General features: G+C 41.4%; 1 protein-coding gene across 11 annotated transcripts in view; it reads left to right on the top strand.

The window, feature by feature from the left end:
- picalma (phosphatidylinositol binding clathrin assembly protein a) overlaps window positions 1-22616 on the top strand; it is a 166303-nt gene that overhangs the window by 64315 nt on the left and 79372 nt on the right. For all 11 annotated transcript variants that reach the window (XM_072577722.1, XM_072577723.1, XM_072577727.1 and 8 more), the window contains exons 6-9: window positions 3015-3126; window positions 11988-12094; window positions 12185-12226; window positions 16870-16958. In XM_072577722.1, the coding sequence (XP_072433823.1) occupies window positions 3015-3126; window positions 11988-12094; window positions 12185-12226; window positions 16870-16958 (350 nt within the window). The remainder of the gene's footprint in view (window positions 1-3014; window positions 3127-11987; window positions 12095-12184; window positions 12227-16869; window positions 16959-22616) is intronic.

Here is a 22616-nt window from a genome sequence, read left to right as displayed (position 1 = left end):
CTGCTCCAGTTTTAAACTGTTCACATTTTTCTTCATACTAATACACCTCACTGCTTGCAAGTGGGCTCTGTGACCTAATTTGCCTATCACAAACTTGCTGCGACCCATTGTAGTCGTACAACAAGTTTACTGAATCAATACATCTGAACTGGGGATACTGGAGCTTTTCAGTAAAGAAAAATGGAGACCACATGTGCATGTTTAATTACCTGGTGAATTCGTAATTGTATTTTCAGATTAGATTACTTTGTAGTGTGGGAACAGGCCCTTTGGCCAAACAAGTCCACACCGACCCGCCGAAGTACAACCCACCCAGACCCATTTCCCTACATTTACCCCTTCACCTGACACTGAGCAATTTAGCATGGCCAATTCACCTAACCTGCACATTTTTTGGATTGTGGGAGGAAACCGGAGTACCTGAAGGAAACCCATGCAGACACTGGGAAAATGTGCAAACTCCACACAGAGTCACCTGAGGTGGGAATTGAACCCAGGTCTCTGGTGCTATGAGGCGGCAGTGCTTACCACTGTGCCACTGTATTTGAATCTCTATTCATAACCATTTTTCTTTTGAAGTTTAAAACTGTGATCATGAAACATTTTTCCACTCAATTCTACTTTATAAAATTGATATTGATGCAATAAATACTTCACTCCCCTTTTGAGTCATTCCTTTTTCGCATTGAGATAGCTCAATGATAATGTTACTGGATTGGTAACTGAGAGGTCTGGACCTAATTGATGAAAACGGGAGTTCAAATCCCATCATGTCAGCTGGTTGTTCTAAACTCAATTAATTAACATGGAACTGGGATTAAAAAATTGCTGTCAGTAGTGGTGACGATGAAAAACCACTAGTAGTAGTGTTGTGAAAACCCATCTGGTTCGTAAATTTATTTCCCTAAAGGACATGTACCATCATATCTGGTCTGACCAAAATGTGACTCCATCAGGATTATTTATCACTCCCATGTTCTCAATGATGCAGTTCACTCTTACCTGTCTGTAGAAGTGACCGAACAAGCCACTTGATATAAAGAAGAAAATGGCTCGCCATCAGCTATTTGAGGGCAATTAATGTTGGTTAGCAATCCCGACATATTTTGAACATTTATTAAAAGACCTTTTTTTGCATTTTGCTTAATGTCTTTTTCTCCTGCTTTTTCACGTGTTCGCCAGTTCTCTCCTGGCATCTGTCATCTTTGTGTGTTTACATTATTATTTCAGAACTTGAGTGGGAGTAGGCAATTCAGCCCTTTGGGCCCAGTCTGCCATTTAATATCATGGCAAATCTTATCCTGGTCTTCACTTCTCTGTCCTGCCTCTTCCCTATAGCCCTTTATCCCACTTTTCATCAGAAACCTAACTATTTCTTTCTTGAATCTGTAGATTGCTGCCTCCAATGCATTCTTGGGACAGTGAATTTCACCGATTCACAACCCTCTGCAAGAAGTAGTTTCTCTTCATCTGATTTTATCTATGACCTTTTAATTGAGACATTCCACAAGAGGGAACAATCTGTTCAACGTCTACCTTATCAATTCCCTTTTGCATGTTATATATCTCGATCAGATCCCTCTCATTTTCTGAACTCCAGGGAGTACGTGCTTAAGTTATTCTACTAATACTCATACGACAGCCCCTTCATACATGGAATCAATGTGGTGTACCTGCTGTGAGCTGCCTCCAGTGCCACTACATCCTTCCTCAAGTAAAGAGACCAAAACTGAACACACACACTCCAGGTGTCATCTCACCAAAGTGTAATTATTATAACAACACTACTATTATAATCCAGTTGTTTGCAACGAATGCCAGGATTCCATTAACCTTTCTTAGTATATGCCGGACCTGCAGACCCACTTTGTGATTCGTGCACAATGGCGCCCAGATCTCTCTGGACTAAGCGTATTGAATTTGCTTCCCCTTTAAATAATAATTTGCCCATACTTTTCCAGCCACAATGCACAGTCTTAAACCTATCCACAATTAAACTCCATCTGCCAGAATGTGGCCCATTCTCCTAGGCTATCAATATCCATCTGTAAACTCTGCAAGTAGCCTGCTTTCCCATCTACTTTAGTGTCATCTGTGAATTTTGCCATGTTACAGTCTGTCCCTGCTTGCATATCAGATTGTAAATAGTTGAGGTTTGAGAACTGAACTGTGCAGCACCTCACTAGTTACAGCTCACCATCCAGAGAGAACCCTTTAACCTCAACTAATTCTGTCCGTCAGTTGATCCTGTATCCAAGCCAGTACTCTACCCCTTGGATCTAACTTTCTGGATCAGTCTTTTATGCTGCACCCGTGTGAAGTGTCTTCTAGAAATCTAGATAACTATGTCCACTGGATCCTCATTACCACCTTGCTGGTTACATCCTTTAATAAAAAAATCCCAAGTTTGTCCAGCACGATTTGCCTTTCATGAAACCGTGCTGACGCTGGTGAATTTTAATTTTGGTTTTCCAAGTGTTCCGTTTTCTCCTTTTTATGATTGACTTGACTTCTGGATGACAGAGGTCAAACTAACCGGTCTACAGTTTCCCACATTTTGCCTATCTCCTTTCTGAATAAGTGTGTCCCATTAGCATGTTTCCAATCCACTGGTACTTTTTCCAGAATCCAGGGAATTTTTGAAATATCATAACTAATGCATCCACTATGTATGCTGCAGGTTGCAGGCTGTCAGGCCCTGGGACTTATCTGCCTTTAACCCCATCAGTTTATTAAATACCTTCTCCTTAATTTTAGTGTATTTGTATCTTGACTATTGTTTGCTCTTGCATAACTGTATAACTACATTATTGCAACTTGAAGAACAACAAAGTTGCTTTGTTTGCTAAGGTTGTAACCACCAATTATTGCTTTTGTATCTAATGGAGTCCTCTTCCCCGCCCCAGCAAAAGATGATCATCTTTATTTCTGATTGGCAGAAACAGCCAGGAAAATGTCTCAAATGGAAAATGATAACGTTGTGAAAAAACTTGATTTTTTTTTCTGTCTCATAGGTCAGTGCCAATGAACTCACAAATGGAGTGATCAATGCAGCTTTTATGCTACTATTCAAAGATGCCATTAGACTTTTTGCAGCTTATAATGAAGGGATCATTAATCTATTGGGTAAGTTTATTCTGCTTTGGGGCAAGAAATGCAAAGCTGGCTGTTAAGGACATAACTTTGAAAATAATTTTATTCATTGACATATTTTATGCTGGAATTTGTAGGCTGAAATGATTTATTCTTGGACAATTTTGTTTTGATAAATTTCTTTATTCTAGCTCAATGTCATTGGCCATCCTGTGCATTTTTTTTGATACTTTTTTTTTTCTTGCAAGGGCAAGGGGGAGTCAGAGACTTTGCTCAAACCATCTAAAATTATTTTCTATCCAACTATTCTACCTGGCGAAATTTCATTGTTTGTAATGTGGGAATACTATTAAGAAATATTACCATTTTGAACTTTCAACCTAATAGAAATTTTAAAAAAAATTTAGTTATTACAGTGCTTCCCTTGGATATCGGAATCCTTTTGTTTTTGCCTTGTGCAAGGCCTATGCATTTAACCCCTTCACTATTGTGTATATTGGTTTCGATAACGAGCTGCATTACAGTTTTGTGGTTGGCACGTCTCTTTTTTTTCAATTATTGTACATGTGCACTTCCTGTTCTACAAGTGTAATACTTGAGATTGAAAGATTGTTCACATTTACATCTGAGTCAAATTTAATATTTGTAAGAAGTGGACCAAATCATGAGTGTCTAAGTAGATTCTAATACTTACTGAATTAGAATCCCGACTGTGTGGAAACAGGCCCTTCAGCTCAACAAGTCCACACTGACCCTCCGAAGTGTATCCCACCCAGACATTTACTCCTGTCTCATGTGCCTAACCTGTACATCCCTGAACACTACGGGCAATTTAGCACGGCCAATTCGCCTAACCTGCACACCTTTGGATTGTGGGAAGAAACCAGAGCACCTGGAGGAAACCCACACAGACCCTGGGAGAATGTGAAAACTCCGCACACAGTCGCCTGAGGCTGGAATCAAACCTGTGTCCCTGGTGCTGTGAGGCAGCAGTGCTAACCGCTAAGCCACCAGTCGAGGTTATGTTTGGTTGTCTGTTCAAATCAGGAGTATTAAAACTAATTTATATTTGTAGTATTTGCTCAGGCTATGATCTATTAACTGAGCATCACAGTTTTTCAAGTTGTCCAGAGTCCAACAGGAAGGTTCTAGGGAGCGTTACCTCTAATTCCACCATAGGAAATTTAATCAATAACTCTGGAATGAAGTGCATGTTTCATTAGTAGTCATGAAATTGCTAGGCTGTTATTAAAAACCCAGCTGATTTTGTAATGTTCATCCCAGGAGAAAAACAGTCTTCGTGGTCTGGTATTAATTTGAAGCTACAACATGGGTCTACAGGGGGTTAAACCATGTTTAATAGTTTATGGATAGCATAATATAGAAGGAACTAAGTGATCCCACAAATTACATCAAAGATCTGTACTACGCATCCAATCATAAATATCTTTTTGTCTCTTCATGGGATGTGGACATCGCTGGCAAGGCGAACGTTGTTGTTAATGATCAGTAGCTCTCGAAAGTATGGTGAAAGATGGCCACTGCCATGAGTTGCTATAATTTATCTGGTCTGTGTACACGATCAGTACTGTTTAGATTGGGTGTACTGTGCTTGTGGACAATTAAGTGAATGACCACAAGGGGAGGTGGTTCCAGAAACATCCTCAAGTTTACTGATATTAGCACGTCGAACCAAAAAGTGAGGCTGAAGCATTTTCAGCTGCCTGGAGCAAGGGGTGCCAAGTGAAAATCCATCTCTGCCTCTCCCTGAGGTTCCCATTATCATAGATTCCTGACTTTGGATAATTCAGTTCTTATCATACAATATCAAGGAACAGCTGAACACACTGGATGCTGCAAGGTATGGAACCAGGGCATCATTTTGCCAATGGTCCTGAAAGTTTGTACTCCAGAATTAATTATGCCATTAGCCAAGTTGTTCCAATACAGTGACAATACAAACATCTAACTGACCATTGGAAAATTACCCATGTACACTGTCATAAAAAGAAAGATTAATCCAATTCAGCCAAATACTGCCCCATATGAACAGGGAACACGAGTAGGCCACTCAGCCCTTTGACCCTGCTCACCATTTGATATTAATTGCAGCTGATCTGATTTTAACCACATCTCTGCATTCTTGTGTATCTCCAGTCATCTTTGGTCATCATGAAGCTATCTATCTCTACCTTAAAAATATGTGGATTTTGCATCTGCTGTGTTTTGAGGAAGGGAATTCCAAGGACATTCAGCCCTTTTTGAGAAAGTGAATAAAGCTCTCCGCATCTCTGTTTTAAATGCGCACCCACTTATGTTTAAACAATGACCTCTAATTCTAGATTTTGTCATAAGAGGAAATGACCTTTCAATATCCACCTTGTCAAGTCCCCTCAAGATGCTTTATGTTTCAATTAACTCTTTCATGAACTCTACTTTGAATCATCAGTAATGGAAAGTGCTAGTCACAATTGTATCAATCTGCTCCCCAGTAGTTCATTTGGGCTCCCAAGGCTATTTTGTTTATTATTTTCGTACTTCATTATTTTCGTAGTTCAAACATGGGCATGCGACTGGCTCACCATTGACATCAAGGTAATATTTGACCATGTGGCACAACCAATCTGGGTGAAAATCTCTCCAGTAGTTGGAATGATACTCAGCACAAAGAATATTTGTGCTTGTGAGAGACTGATCATCTCCGCACAGAACATTTCATCAGGAATTCGTCTGGGTAGTATTATTGATTGAATTATCTTCATCTGTTTCATCAGTTTGACCTCTCAGCCATCACAAGCTCAAAGCTGGGGATGTTCACTGATGGGTGTTCAGTACTGAATAATAAAATCCTCCAGACCCTGAAGCAATTTATACTTGCATTTAGTACAAAATTAGACCATTCAGGCTTTGACTGATAAGTGACCAGTAACATTTGTGCAACAAGGGACAGGGAATGGTTACCTCCAACAAGAGAACCTAACAGTCTATCAGTAGCATTCAATAGCATTGCCATCATTGAATTCCCCACCGTCAACATCTTGGGGTTTGCTATTGACCTAACTGGTACAACCACATCTGTCCTGTGGTTACAGGAACAGGTCAAACCCTGGGAATTTCTGTGGCAAACACGTTTTCTTTCCTTTTCTCTTGACCCACCAAATTCTGTTTGTCATTACCGTAGCCACTTACCCATGTGATGGAATTGGATAAGGGCATCACCAATTTTCTTATCTTTTATAAATGACATATTCACTTTTTAAAGAGTTTCAATCTCCTAGTTATGAGTTGAAAAAAATGATACATCAAGATTTCACATTACAAATGTTTTGTTATAGCAAAGGTGGGGGAGGGGTGTTCTCTTGCTCAGACACTCTGTGCCTGTATTAAGCACTTGGCATCAGGGAGTCGGGGTGCCTGCTGAGGCTCCTCCCTCTCCAGCTCCACTTGTCAACCGCCTGCACCTCAACAGTACCCCACAACTCCTCTCCTAGTGGTATTCTGCCATGGCCTGAGTTTCAACAATGATACCTGAGTGTTATTGCAGGCAGCAACTACCACCTCTCCAGTGGTGCCTCTATGCAAAAGAGCTTTTGACAGATTAGATTTCTGCCCCCAGTGTCTTTGATCCTAAGGAAGTCCAGTCACTGTTCAGTTAAATGTCTGAGCGGTGGGCCTTCCCAAAAAGTGGTGAAGTGTGGCTCTTCAGCCAACAGCCAAGGTCCTTGTTGCCTGCATTAAGTACTGTCAAGTGTTTGTCAGGGGAGATATGTTTGAACTGGACTGATTTCCGCACCGCTCTCCAAGCTCAATTAGTCATCTGACAATCATGGTCCAGGTGTTTGGGATTGTTTTTAGCTGCTGTGTGAGGACAAAATGTTTCCCTGTGAACCTTGTGCCTTCAAGCCATTTTTGCCAAGATAAAGAAACAGGCAACAATTCTGAATGGCTTTGTTTTCTAATGTCCACAGCATTTGTTTGCTTTTGCAAAGCACTTTGTTGTGGTATTTCTATGATTCAGCACATTCTTTTCTTCTCAAAGTTCACATTGGCAGTGAGTTTCATGTCCTGTGGACCTAATTCTCTCCCACGTGCTAATTCTATGCCTAATTGTTTTAGAGGTACTTTTGGAAGTTGAGAGACAAGTATTGGAGTATTTTGTTGCCGTAATGTTTGAAGCCTTGTACAATGAGCTAGTATAAAGATCAATATGTAAGAAAATTCTGCAAGTGGTATAATTTTTGAAACTTTGTAACAAGCCTTGATTTATCTCCTTTTGTTCCTAAGCTAGCTGATATTTTATCAGCAGTGCATGTGACACATAATCAGGTTTAGTTTCTAGCTGGACACACTGCAGCTTTAGAGCTGATTGCAAATCAATTTTTGTTGTTAGTATTTTATTACAAATATTGAATACCTGATGAAATCTATTAAATCACTTAATTGCACACAGCATTTGAGGTTCACAAAACTGGGTGCGGAGCTTTTCCTGCAAGGTTTTTCAGTTTGAAAGGGAAATGGGAGACGATGCAGGTTCCATTCGACAACCCAGTCCCATCAGGAGTCATGTTGCTAATCAAAACACTGACAGAGTGGTTGTTTTTAAATGTAAGTGTAATTCTTTGTCCCTGCTGTGTTACTCAAGGTAATGTTCAGGGGAAGCTACCACTGTTCTGAGTTGCTACTTGAAAACTCTACATCCAAGCTTCCTTTTGTTCTCTTCAATGCCTTATTGCACATGAGGCAGAGAACACACTTACGTCCATTTTCCGAAGCTGGTTTCTCCCCAAACAAGTTGCCAACCTGCTCCCAGAGTTTAAAGATTGCGTGATGCCACTCCGTCTCCAGCATGGCTGACCTGGAGACTGTCCTGCATTTGCAACCTGAAGCAGAGACACGACTCCTCTGGGAACTCTACTTCATGGCATGAATTTTATCTTCACTGCTCCTTTTTTAAATTAAAAAAAATAGTTGTTTATGCATTTATTAACACTTTTTTAAAAAAAAGGTTGCTATATTATGATGGAATTTTCATTGAACTTAAATTGTATCTGAATTCTTTATATGGATAAAAAATATTTTAGCTCAGTGATTTGAACGATTAAAGTTTACAGTTTATCACAACTCTCACTTGCTGTAATTTGGCCAACATTTCCATTCATGTAGCTGAAATAGAACAATAATCACTTGGCAGTTTATATTGCAGATACCTTAACATGCATATAATTGAATAATTTTCACTTACCTATTAAATCAGTGTGTGCGTGATAAATCAAAATACCATAATCTGTTTCTAAACAGATTATGGGCGGCACGGTGGCACAGCGGTCAGCACTGCTGCCTCACAGTGCCAGAGACCCGGGTTCAATTCCCGCCTCAGGCGACTGACTGTGTGGAGTTTGCATGTTCTCCCTGTGTCTGCGTGGGTTTCCTCCGGGTGCTCCGGTTTCCTCCCACAGTCCAAAGCTGTGCGGGTCAGGTGAATTGGCCATGCTAAATTGTCCGTAGTGTTAGGTAAGGGGTAGATGTAGGGGTATGGGTGGGTTGTGCTTCGGCGGGGCGGTGTGGACTTGTTGGGCCGAAGGGCCTGTTTCCACACTGTAAGTAATCTAATCTAATCTAAATAGTGTCAAATTGGGTTGTAGTCATGAGGGAGGCAATGCCCTAGGTATTACTGCTGAAGTGTTAATCCAGCAATTCAAATGTTCTGAGGACGCAAGTTTGAATCCTGCCACAGAATTTAAATTTTTTCCAAAATCTAGTATAGAAAATCTACTGATGACCGTGAAATAAATGCTGATTGTTGGAAAAACCCACCTGGTTCACTAATGTCCTTCAGGGACGCAAATCTGCCATCCTTACCTGTCTGGCTTACGTGTGATTCCAGGCACACAGCAATTCATTGACTCTCAGTTGCCTTCTGAAATGGCCATTCAGTTGTATCAATTGCTACAAAGTTTCAACCAAGAAATGAAACTGGGTGCACCACCTGGCATCAACTTAGGTACTGAAAAAGGCAACAGCCCTGTTGTTCAGGGCTGCAAAATCCTCTTCGCTGACATCTGGGGGGCTGGCACCAAAATTGGGAGAACGGTTTCACAGTCGAGAGGGTAGTGCTGGAAAAGCACAGCAGGCCAGGCAGCATCCGAGGGAGCATGAGAATCGACATTTCGGACATAAGGCCTTCATCAAGGGGCTTATTCCTGAAACATCGATTCTCCTGCTCCTCGATGCTGCCTGACCTGCTGTGCATTTTCAGCACTACACTCTTGGCTCTGATGTCCAGGATCTGCAGTCTTCACTTTCTCCGAACTGTTTCACAGACTAGTCGAGCAACAGCCTGGCATAGTCATAATCATAGAATCATACCTTCCAGACCATGTCCCAGATACCGCTATCACAATCCTGGATATGTTCTGTCCCACTGGCAGGGCAGACCTAACAGTTTGCATCGCAGTGGTATATACTTGGAATGGAATTGCCTGGGAGTCTTCAACATTGACTGGGACACCAGGAAGTCTCTTAGCATTAGGTTAAACATGGACACGGAATCCTACTGATGACCATGTACCATCTCCAGTGATGAAGCACTACTCCTCTATCTTGAACAATACTTGGAGGAAGCACTGAGGGTGGCAAGGGTGCAAAATGTGTGCTGGCTGGGGGATTTTGAAGGTAAAAACAATGACTGCAGATGCTGAAAACCAAATACTGGATTAGTGGTGCTGGAAGAGCATAGCAGTTCAGGCAGCATCCAACGAGCAGCGAAATCGACGTTTCGGGCAAAAGCCCTTCATCAGGAATAAAGGCAGTGAGCCTGAAGCATGGAGAGATAAGCTAGAGGAGGGTGGGGGTGGGGAGAGAGTAGCAGAGAGTACAATGGGTGAGTGGGGGAGGGGATGCAGGTGATAGGTCAAGGAGGAGAGGGTGGAGTGGATAGGTACTCCGAGATTCTTGTAGAGAGAGGAGGAAACTCCCAGGTCATTTCCTCTGCTCTGAAGCTCCGACCTGCCTATCTTCTTTTCCACCTATCCACTCCACCCTCTCCTCCTTGACCTATCACCTTCATCTCCTCCCCCACTCACCCATTGTACTCTATGCTACTCTCTCCCCACCCCCACCCTCCTCTCGCTTATCTCTCCATGCTTCAGGCTCACTGCCTTTATTCCTGATGAAGGGCTTTTGCCCGAAACGTCGATTTCGCTGCTCTTTGGATGCTGCCTGAACTGCTGTGCTCTTCCAGCACCACTAATCCAGGGGGATTTTGATGCCCACCACCAAATGTGGCTAAGCAACAGCACTATTGATTGAGCTGATCAGGTCCTAAAGCATGTGGCTGCTAGACTGGGTTGGTAGCTGATGGGCAGGGAACCAACAAGAAGGGGAAAAAAGTTGACCTTATCCCTACCAATCTGCAGGCTACAGATCTATCTGTCCATGACATTATGGGCAAGAAGGGACACCTCAAAGTCCTTGTGAAGGCAAGACTTTGTCTCCACATTAAGAATAACCTCCATCCTGTTGTGTTGCACTGTCACCACGCTAGGAGAAAGTGAAGACTGCAGATGCTGAAGATCAGAGTCAAAGAGTGTGATGCTGGAAAAGCATAGCCAGTCAGGCAGTAACTGAGGAGCAGGGCGATCGATGTTTTGAGCATAAGCTCTTCATTCCTGATCAGGAATGACCACACGCTTTGACTATCACCATGCTTAATGGGATAGACTTTGAATAGATCTAGCAAATCACCTATGCACCGTGGGCCATCAATTGCTGCACAATTGTACTCCAGCACAACCTGCAACCCTATGGTCCTGCATATTCCCCACTCAGCCATTATTGTCAACCATATTTCAACGGAGAATGCAGGAGGGCACTCCAGACGTATCCAAAATGAGGTATCAGTCTGGTGAAGCTACCAAATAGGACAACTTGCATGCCAAACAGTATAAGCAGCAAGTGATAAGCAGCCTTACGATCCACAACCAGAAAATCAGATCTCCACTTTGCAGACCTACCGTACCAGTCAGGAATGGTGGTGGACAATTAAACAACTCATTGGAAGAGGAGACTCCACAAATATCCCTATTCTCACTGATTGAACAACCCAATGCATCAGTGTAAAAGATGAGGCTGAAGTATTTGCAGGCAATCTTCAGCCAGAAGCACGAAGTGGATGATCCATCTTGGCCTCTCCAGTGTTTCCCAGCATTACAAATCCCATTCTTCAATCAATTCAATTCACTCCATACAACATAAACAGAATAGCAATTTATAGTCACTTTCGTTTATGAAAATCTAGTACGATGTGTACGAGCTACCACAATTCAACTCCGGAGTGGCTACGTAAAAGCTTGGAGGCACTGGATATTGCAAAGGCTATGGGCCCTGACAACATTCCAGCAATAGTACTAAAGACTTGTGTTCTGGAGCTTGCTGCTCTCCTAGTTAAGCTCTTTGAATACAGGTACACTCGCATCTACCCAACAATGTAGAAAATTACCCAAGTATATCCTATACATTAAAGACAGGACAAATCTAACCCAGCCACATTTGCTGGTGAATTCTAAAAATATTTTAATCTATTTTTATTCTATGTAATCTTTATTCATAAATGAGTACTGCTGAAACTTTAGCTGACCAGAAGTGGTGTTGCATTGTCAAAAAGGAAAGAAACGTCATTTGATGCTTGTTCAAGTTCGTGCTTTTCTCAGTGGCAGGTTGTTCTCTCTGGGGACCTGACTAAAGTTAGACCAACAGTCGGTGATGGGCTCCAGTTCTGACTAATACTGAAACTTGAATCTGAAAATGTAGTTGGTAGACACTAGCATACATAGTCTGCCAATAGAAGGTTAACATTTTGTTTAACACACAGTTGATTTGTTAATTTTTTTTACTAGAAAAATACTTTGATATGAAGAAAAACCAGTGCAAGGAGGCTCTTGACATATACAAAAAGTTCCTTACTAGAATGACAAGGATCTCAGAATTCCTCAAAGTTGCAGAAGTAAGCTTCTCTTGAACTGCAAGCCTCTTTTAAAGCTACAAGATTTGGTCATTATTATTTTTTAACTGTGGTATTCTTTGTTAAACACAGCAAGTTGGAATCGACAGGGGAGACATACCAGACCTTTCTCAGGTAGGCATCTCTTTTAGAAGTACTTTATTAGTTTGAACAGAGTAGCATGCTGTGATCCATTTGTTTTTAGGCAGTCCCTTGATCAAGGATGACTTCATAACAGAGAGACTCAAAAACAAGATCTTGAAGAGTTGTGTTGTACCAACTGACCTTTATACACAGACTTGTGATTCATAATAGCTGTCACAGAATTCAAAATATATCCTGAAATTCAGATTATGAAAATAAACTTGTGGCCCGGAACTTTTCAGCATAATTCTGCCAAAATTAGCACAGCTGGCATAAATGTTGGCAAAGTTTCAAGTACAAATTGTTCTCAGTGCACCTGAAATTGCTATGGTCCTTTTATGCTAGTTTTAAAAAAAACAAGTTCTGCCCCAGACTGAATTAATCTCTCGAGTGTTTCTGCTAATGGCACTCATTTACAGACCTTTGAGGAAGCTCCAAACAAAAAACTGGATATTTTGGATGCAGAATACTGTTTAAAAAAATTGTTTAGAAGTTAGTAAATTTGCCAGAGAATTGACCCCTAATGTAACTTAAAAAAAAGACTTTGTATATCTTTACAAGTCACTTTCATTCATTTAAAACCAGATTGTATGTGGGTCTGGATTCATGTTATGATTTTAGAATAGTTATTTTTGGTAATAAAGCCATTTTAACTGTATTAATCAAATTTGGCAAGTGGTACTATTCTGGTACACAGGCAGTACATTGTTAAAGCAGATATTCATTTGTTATTCAAAATGAAAGAATTTCATTACACACTTTGGTGTAAAACAAAATATATATTCAGGTCTCGAAGTCCAGGACACTTGTTGCTCTTCAGTTCTGTAGTATTTTTTTCCTATAAGATAGTGATGATGATGTAAAAAAATGGCCTTTGCAAGTAGGAGTAGATCATTTGGCCCTTCGAGTCAGCTGTACTGTTAAATAAGATTAAGACTGATCTGGTTGTTGACTCATCTTTGCTTTCTTGTTTCATCCTAGAATTTTTGACTCGCTTGACCATCAAAAATCTATCTGATTCTGTTTGGAATAAATTAAAGGACCCAACCTCTACTACCCTCTGGGAAATAGAATTCCATCTAACCAATCCGAGATCCATTGAAATTTGTTATCCCAAAATTTTATCTTGAATGGCAGCTTTTCACGTGACACCTTATTAAATGCATTTTGAAAAGTCAAGTGCATACAGCATATACTAGTTCCGTCTGTTTACTGTGAATATTACTTCATCGAAAAGCTCTAACAGATGGGCTAAACATGAATTTCCTTCCTCAAACCTGATCAAATTGTGCTTTTTTTTTAAGAAGTATCCTGCTATAAAAGTATCCTGGTAGTCATTTTTTAAAGCTTGGGTTTTGTCGGAAACTGTTTGCTTTATGTTGCATTATAAACAAATTATATCTTGACTTTGTGTTTTAACATATATACTTCAACGATAAGCTGACAGATAGGTTGGATTTTTTTGTCACTGGATATAGGATGACCAAAAGGTCTGTTTCTTCTCTTTGATGGCTGTTAGGCTAATTGGCCTAGATTATTGTCTTTTGCCTTCCTCCTTTATTGAATAAAGATGTTAATTTGCTATTTATCAATGCACTGGGACCCTTTTAAAGTCAAAGGAATTTCAGAAGATTATAACCAAACCCATAATCTGTGCTGTCATTTCCTTTAAGGCCCCAGGAGGCAGGCCATCAAGCCTTGGGGTCACACTTGACTTCGGGTACAATAGCATTTTATTTTTCCCCTAGTGATAGTGATTGTTTGAAGTTCATTCCTCCCCATCTCCTCTTGATTTTTCAGTTAACTTTAAGAAGTTTTGTAAATCTCCAACTTTGCAGGTAGATGCAAAGTATCTGTTCGAAGTCTCTGCCATTTTTTGTTTCTTGTTATTGATTCCTCGGAGGACTAAGACGAGCTTTAGTTAGATTTTTCTTGTTAAAAGTTTTTTTAGAAACTCATATTACCTGTTTGTTATATTGCCAACTAGTTTTTGTCTCATACTGTTTCTCTACTTCATATACGTTACTGTATGTTCTTTGGTTCTTAAAATCTGTCTACCTTTAATCTCTGCAGATTTTACAATGATTTTTTCAAAGCAGCACTATGCTTAACTATCTTATTTAGCCAAGGAAGTTGTATCCCTTTTAAAGAGCCTTACTTTCTAACTGGCATTAACCTTTGGTGAGCCTTATTAAATACCTCCCTAAAGTCTGTCACAGCAACTCTGGTCCTACCTTCCCAGTTCATATTAGCTAGTTCTGCCTTCATATCCCCATACTTACCTTTTATTTAGGTTTAAAATATTAAACTTTTCTCTTTCTAATTGAACATGAAATTCTGTTTGTGTTTTGATGACTGCATCATCTATTATTATGAGTGAGGTGCCTGATGACTGGTGCCTAATGTTGTACCTTTTGTTTAAGAAAAGTTGTAAAGGGAAACCAGGGAACTATAAGACTTGATGAGTCTGACTTTGGTTGTGGATAAATAGTTGGAGATGATTTTTATTGGATTTATGGACATTTGGAGAGGCAAAACTTGTTTAGGTATAGTCAACATGATTTTATGCGAGGAAATCATGTCTCAAATTTGATTGAGTTTTGAGGAAGTTACCAAAAAAATTAAGAGCAGAGCAGCAGATGTGATTTGCTTGGACTTTAGTAAAGCCTCCGACAAGGTTCTGCATGGTAGACTAATTGGTAAAGTTAGGTCACATGGGATTTACAGTGAGCTTGCCACTTGGATACATAATTGGCTTAATGGTAGGAAACAGTGGTGGAAGGATGTTCTTTTAGACTGTTACCAGCAGTATTCCACAGTGATCATTTTTGAGTCATCTTTTGTTTGTCATTTACATAAATGACTTGGATGAGAGTATGGGAGGCATAGTATGTTTGTGAATGACACCAAAATTGGTAGCATAGTAGACAGTGAAGAATGTTTTCTAAGATTAAAAAGGGATCTTGATCAAATGGATCAATGGGCTGAAAAATGGCAGATGAAGTTCGTTTGGGATGAATGAGAGATATTGAATTTTGGTACAGCAAACAGAGGTAGGTCTTGTACAATTTATTGATCGGGACTTGGATTGTGTTGTAGAACCTAGGGGTTCAAGTACATATATTTTTGAAGTTTGTGTCATATGTAGGCAGGATGGTTCAAAAAGCATTATTGTGCTTAAATTGCTCAGTCATTTGAATATAGAGGTTGGGAAGTCATGTCTAGGACAGTGTGGTGAAGCCTCTTTTGGAGTACTGTGTCCAGTTCTAGGAAGCATAATATTAAGCTGGAGAGGGTTCAGAAGAGATTTACCGGGATGTTGCCGGGTATGGAAGGTTTGAGTTATAAAGGCTGGATAGACTGGAATTTTTTTAATTGGAGTGGGGGAGGTTGAGAGGTGACTTTACAGAAGCTTATAAAATAATGAGGGGTATAGATAGATAGGGTTAATGGTAGTTGTCTTTGCCTAGGATGAGGGATTTCAAGACAATAGGGCACATCTTTAAGATGAGATGAGAAAGATTTAAAGGCATGAAGGCCAAGTTTTTGCACAGGATGGTTCACATGTTGAAGTGGTGGATGTGGTGCAGTTAGAAAGTTTAAAAGACATTTGGATAAGTATATGAATAGGAAAGATTTAAAGGGAAATGGGCCAGAATCAGGCAGGTGGGGCTAGTTTAATTTGGGATTACATTCGGCATGGACTGAAGGGTCTGTTTCCATGTTGTCTGACGCTGTTGCTGCTTCACCTTTTTTGAGATTATTCATTAAGCCTTCAGGGCTTTTGCAGTGCAGTGATAATGTCCCTACCTCAGAGCCAAGAGGCCCAGATTCAAGTCCCACCTGCAATAGAGGTGTGTAAAAACATCTCTGAAAGTTTGATTAGAAAATATTGACTAATCCTGTTTAAATGTTCATAACGAAATCCAGGACAACTTCACTGGCTGGCTTGAGAAGATAGTGCTATAAGCACTTTTTCTGAGAACAGGCACCACATTTTTCAGGTTACCTTATCTGCACTGATTCTCTCAATTTCCGTGTAGATTAAAGTCACCCAAAATTATGGTGATACGTCTTCTCTCATGCTCTATTTATTTTTACATGGAAGCTTTGTTCGACTCTTGGGGCAACCGAAAGCTAGTCCCACAAATGACCTCTTGCCTTTATTATTTCATACCTATGTCTCTGGAGCTGAGGAAGTTTGAACAAAGGTTAGCTTAAAGCATTTGTATTTGTTTTGTTATCTTTTCAATGGTAAACGAAGATTAGGTGACATATTGCTTCCTTAAGTGAATTTTAAAATTTGATACAATCAGCAGTAGAACTGTAGTAGTTTTGATAGAATTATCAGTGCGGTTAAAATCTTGAGAAAACATTCCCATATGGAAAATTGGAATGTCCTTTTAACAATGTAGATATTAACAATGTTTTGGAATAGCTTTGTTTTATTTTCATTTCACAGAGCTTCAAAATGTAATCCTTTGAAGTAGTAATTCTTTTGGATACTTCGACATTGAGAAAAATTGTATCAGACTGCATCAGTGACTCTGTCAAAGACCTTGAAGATCTGCATCTATTTAAGAACATAGTTCACTGCGCGATTTATATAGCTGACATTTGCTTTAATATCATAGGCACCAAGTAGCCTTCTTGATGCATTGGAACAGCATCTGGCTTCATTGGAAGGCAAGAAAGTTAAAGACTCTTCGACAGCTGCTAGCAGGTAATGTTGCATTGATTTTAAATTTGCATGGTTTTTTTGAATTGTATTCCACTGGATATGGAGGGCAATGCCATTGTGTATCAGGAAAGCAAGATCTATCATTTCTACCCAAAGGATGCCCGTTTAGGAACCATAGTTGAATAGCAGAAAGGGACCCTTCTCTTTAAATGGAGATGAGGTGCAGCTTGCCCTTTTGGAAGGTAATGAATCTGTGGAATTCTTTCCTGCAGCAAGCTTTAGTTGCTGGGTTGTTAAGTATATCCAAGTCTGAGACAAGCTGATTTTTACTCAGTAAAGCGAATAAGGCAGAAGGTGGAGTTGAGGATGAACAATGATCTCATTGAATGGTGGAGTACATTTGAGCTGAATGTCCTACTTCTAGAACATAGAACATCGAACAATACAGCACAGAACAGGCTCTTCAACCCACGATGTTGTCCTGAACATTTGTCCTAGCTTAAGCACCTATCCACGTACCTATCCAATTGCCGCTTAAAGGTCACCAATGATTCTGACTCTGCCACTCCCACAGGCAGCGCATTCCATGCCCCCACCACTCTCTGGGTAAAGAACCTACCCCTGACATCCTCCCTATACCTTCCACCCTTCACCTTAAATTTATGTCCCCTTGTAACACTCTGTTGTATCCAGGGAAAAAGTCTCTGACTGTCTACTCTATTTATTCCCCTGATCAACTTATCAACCTCTATCAAGTCATCCCTCATCCTTCGCCGTTCCAATGAGAAAAGGCCTAGCACTCTCAACCTATCCTCATACGACCTATTCTCCATTCCAGGCAACATCCTGGTAAATCTCCTCTGCACCCTCTCCAAAGCTTCCACATCTTTCCTAAAGTGAGGTGACCAGAACTGCACACAGTACTCCAAATGTGGCCTTAGCAAGGTCCTGTACAGCTGCAACATCACCTCATGACTCTTGAATTCAATCCCTCTGCTAATGAACGCTAATACACGATAGACCTTCTTACAAGCTCTATCCACCTGAGTGGCAACTTTCAAAGAGCTATGAACATAGACCCCAAGATCCCTCTGCTCCTCCACCTGACTAAGAACCCTACCATTAACCCTGTATTCCGCATTCTTATTTGTCCTTCCAAAATGGACAACCTCACACTTGACAGGGTTGAACTCCATCTGCCACTCCTCAGCCCAGCTCTGCGTCATATCTAAGTCCCTTTGCAGCCGACAACAGCCCTCCTCACTATCCACAACTCCACCAATCTTCGTATCGTCTGCAAATTTACTGACCCACCCTTCAACTCCCTCTTCTAAGTCATTAATAAAAATTACAAACAGCAGAGGACCCAGAACTGATCCCTGCGGAACTCCACTTGTAACTGGGCTCCAGGCTGAATATTTACCATCTACCACCACTCTCTGACTTCGACTGGTTAGCCAGTTCTTCATCCAACTGGCCAAATTTTCCACTATCCCATGCCTCCTGACTTTCCGCATAAGCTTACCATGGGGAACGTTATCAAATGCCTTACTAAAATCCATGTACACTACATCCACTGCTCTACCCTCATCCACATGCTTGGTCACCTCCTCAAAGAATTCAATAAGACTTGTAAGGCACGACCTACCCCTCACAAATCTGTGTTGGCTGTCCCTAATCAATCAGTGTCTTTCCAGATACTCATAAATCCTATCCCTCAGTACCCTTTCCATTACTTTGCCTACCACCAAAGTAAGACTAACTGGCCTTAATTCCCGGGCTTATAATCAATGAGATAAAAATAATGACTGCAGATGCTGGAAACCGGGGTTATCCCTATTCCCTTTTTTGAACAGGGGCACAACATTCGCCACTCTCCAGTCCCCTGGTACCACCCCCGTTGACAGTGAAGACGAAAAGATCATTGCCAACGGCTCTGCAATTTCCTCTCTTGCTTCCCACATAATCCTCGGATATATCCCGTCAGACCCGGGGGACTTGTCTATCCTCAAGTTTTTCAAAATGCCCAACACATCTTCCTTCCTAACTAGTATCTCTTCTAGCTTACCAGTCCGTTTCATACTCTCCTCTTCAACAATACGGTCCCTCTCATTTGTAAATACTGAAGAAAAGTACTCATTCAAGACCTCTCCTATCTCTTCTGACTCAATACACAGTCTCCCACTACTGTCCTTGATCGGACCCACCCTCGTTCTCGTCATTCTCATGTTTCTCACATACGCATAAAAGGCCTTGGGGTTATCCTTGATCCTACCAGCCAAAGATTTTTCATTCACTCTCTTAGCTCTCCTAATCCCTTTCTTCAGCTCCCTCCTGGCTGTCCTGTATCTCTCCACCGCTCTGTCTGAACCTTGTTTCCTCAGCCTTATGTAAGCCTCCTTCTTCCTCTTTACAAGATATTCAATCTCCCTCATCAACCAAGGTTCCCTCACATGACCATCTCTTTCCTGCCCTGACAGGTACATACATATTAAGGACACGTCGTATCTGTTTCTTGAAAAATTTCCACATTTCAATGACATCCTTCCCTGACAGCCTATGCTCCCAACTTATGCTCCTCAGATCCTGTCTTGCAGCATTATGTTTACCCTTCTCCCCCCACCCACCCCCAATTGTAAAACCTACCCTGTTGCATGCACCTATCTCTCTCCATCACCAAGGTGAAAGTCACAGAATTGTGGTCACCATCACCAAAATGCTCACCCACGAACAAGCCCATCACTTGTCCTGGTTTGTTACCGAATACCAAATCCAATATGGCCTCCCCTCTGGTTGGACAATCTACATACTGAGTTAGAAAAGCTTCCTGGACACACTGCACAAACACCGCCCCATCCAATCTACTTGATATAAAGAGCTTCCAATCAATATTTGGGAAGTTGAAATTGCCCATGACTACTACCCTGTGGCTTCTGCACCTTTCCAAAATCTGTTTCCCAATCTGTTTCTCCACATTTCTGCCGCTATTGGGGGGCCTATAGTAAACACCCAACAAGTGACTGCGCCTTTCCTATTTCTGACTTCAGCCCATACTATCTCCAAAGGCAGATCCCCCTCGAACTGCCTTTTTGCAGCCGTTATACCATTTCTAATTAGCAACGCCACACCCCCTCCTTTTTACCACCCTCCCTAATCTTACTGAAACATCTGTAACCAGGAACCTCCAACAACCATTCCTGTCCCTCTTCTATCCACGTTTCGTGATGGCCACAACATCGTAGTCCCAAGTACCAATCCACGCCTTAAGTTCACCCACCTTATTTCTGATACTCCTTGTGTTGAAGTATACACACTTGAACCCATCTCTGTGTCCGCAAGTATTCCCTGTCAGTGCTACCTTCTCCACAGCCTCCCTACATTCTTGGACATCCTGAAAAACAGCTAACCTACTTGCTCGACGACAAGTCCGGATCCCATCCCCCTGCCAAATTAGTTTAAACCTCCCACCCCCCACCCCCCGAAGGTGTGAGCAAACCTACCTCCCAGGATATTGATGCCCTTCTCGTTCAGGTGCAACCCATCCTGCTTCTCCAGGTCCCACCTTCCCCAGAATGCAGTCCAATTGTCCAAATATCTGAAGCCCTCCCTCCTACACCATCCTTGCAGCCACGTGTTCAACTGCACTCTCTCCCTATTCCTTGCCTCGCTGTCACGTGGCACCGGCAACAACCCAGAGCTGACGACTGTCCTAGCTTTTAGCTTCCAGCCTAACTCCCTGAGATCCTGAATGACCTCCCCACCCCTCTTCTTACCTATGTCGTTGGTGCCAATGTGTACCACGACTTCTGGCTGCACACCCTCCCCCTTAAGGATTCTGAAGACACGGTCTGAGACGTCTCGGACCCTGGCACCCGGGAGGCAACAAACCATCCGAGAGTCTCGCCCATGTCCACAGAACCGCCTGTCTGTCCCTCTAACTATTGAGTCTCCTAAAACTAGTGCTCTCCTCCTCTCCCCCTTTTCCCTTCTGAGCCTCTGAGCCGGACCTTGTGCCAGAGACCCGGTCACTGCAGCCTACCCCTGCTAGGTTGTTCCCCCCCACCCCCCCCACCAACAGTATCCAAAGCGGTATACTTATTGTTGAGGGAACGACCACAGGGGATCCCTGCACTGCCTGCTTTCTCTCCTTCCTACCTCTAACTGTTACCCAGCTACCTCTGTTCTCTGGCGTAACTATGTCCCTGTAGCTTCCATCTATCACACTCTCAGCCTCTTGAATAATTCTCAGTTCATCCAACTCCAGCTCCAGTTCCCTAACGCGGTTGTGAGGAGCTGGAGCTGGCTGCAATTCCTGCAGATGAAGTCAGCAGGAGCATCGGTGGTCACCCCCTACCTCAAACATCCTGCAGGAGGAACATTCCACTGCCTGCGCTGCCATAACTCTCCACTTAGTCTCCAAAACCAGAACACCAAGTAGCTTACCTTTTTCTTAGGTTAGAGGAGGAGGGAGGGTGGGAGACACTACACATGTAGTGTCTCTGGTTCCTTCTCCACTCAAATAACAATCACTTACCTTCCCGACCGGCTTTGCGCTCCGACTTCACTTCCGCCCAGCTCCCGCCGCTCTCTGCTGCTTTGTCTTATGGAGCCATTTAAAGTTCCATTCTAAATTCACAAGAATTGAATGGTGCTTCTGTCAGAATTGGGTTTTTGAAATATATCCATCAATTAAACTTAGTAATGTTTTACAAGTCTAACATCTACAGAATTTTCAGATGGCCTTAATTTTACAATATTCTGCCTTGCAGTTAATTTGTTCACTTTTCTTTGCTCTGTCCTTAGGTTATCTCTCTCAATATAGCATGAATGAGTGATTAGTACAGTTCCTATATTCCATTTTGTATCATTAGCATGCTCCTCTTGTATTGAAGCCCTCAATTCATTTTCATAACAGCTTTACTTGATTTCTAACAGAAAATCCTATCATTGCAAATTAAATGGGAAGGAAGAAAGTGTGTACCCTGAATTTGAAGACTTGGGGGCAAAAGTAATCCAGGTCCACTTTTTCTGTAACAAAAATAACGGGCTGCGTTCTGAGCACCCAGACAAAATGCATTTTCAGGTCAATCTTTTTACTCCTGCTGCAAGCATCCTAAAATTAATAACAATCTGAAGAAATAGTTGTTTCATATTGCAAGAATTAACTTGAGATGCAAAGAAAGGTAAATTTGAAAAGGAACAATATGTAGGAGTAGGGAGATAAGGCACCAAAAGAGGGTCTTGAGTCTGACGCTTTTTGGAGAAGTGGGCTAAATGACCACCTGGTCTTTTTTTTAATATATCGATATTTTTATTAGAAATTTACAAAAATAAACAAAACTCTCAAATACAAACATTGATATACAATTAAATCAAATATACAATAGCCAAAATTTAACAAAAGAAAAAAATACTGAAAAAGAAAAAAAAACTCAACTGCTACTAATCTAACCTAAACTAACCAGAGTGTATATTTAAGTCTCTTACATGCTCGGAATGTGTTAACATCAAATGTAATAAAACCCGTATTCGTGCGGGATTCCTCTCCTAAGGGGCCCCAGACCAGCCAGGTTTGTAATCTCAATTAAATAAAAGCCCTTGTTAGGATAGCCAAAATATCTGTATTTATGTAATTCAAGAAGGGCTGCCATATTTTATAAAATAATTCGGTCTTTCGGTGCACCATATTTGTAAGGAAGT

The sequence above is a fragment of the Chiloscyllium punctatum genome, chromosome 9 (genome assembly GCF_047496795.1).
Source record: "Chiloscyllium punctatum isolate Juve2018m chromosome 9, sChiPun1.3, whole genome shotgun sequence".
Taxonomy (NCBI): domain Eukaryota; kingdom Metazoa; phylum Chordata; class Chondrichthyes; order Orectolobiformes; family Hemiscylliidae; genus Chiloscyllium; species Chiloscyllium punctatum.
The sequence above is the reverse complement of the archived record's forward strand: the minus strand, read 5'-3'. Positions and strand labels throughout refer to the sequence as shown.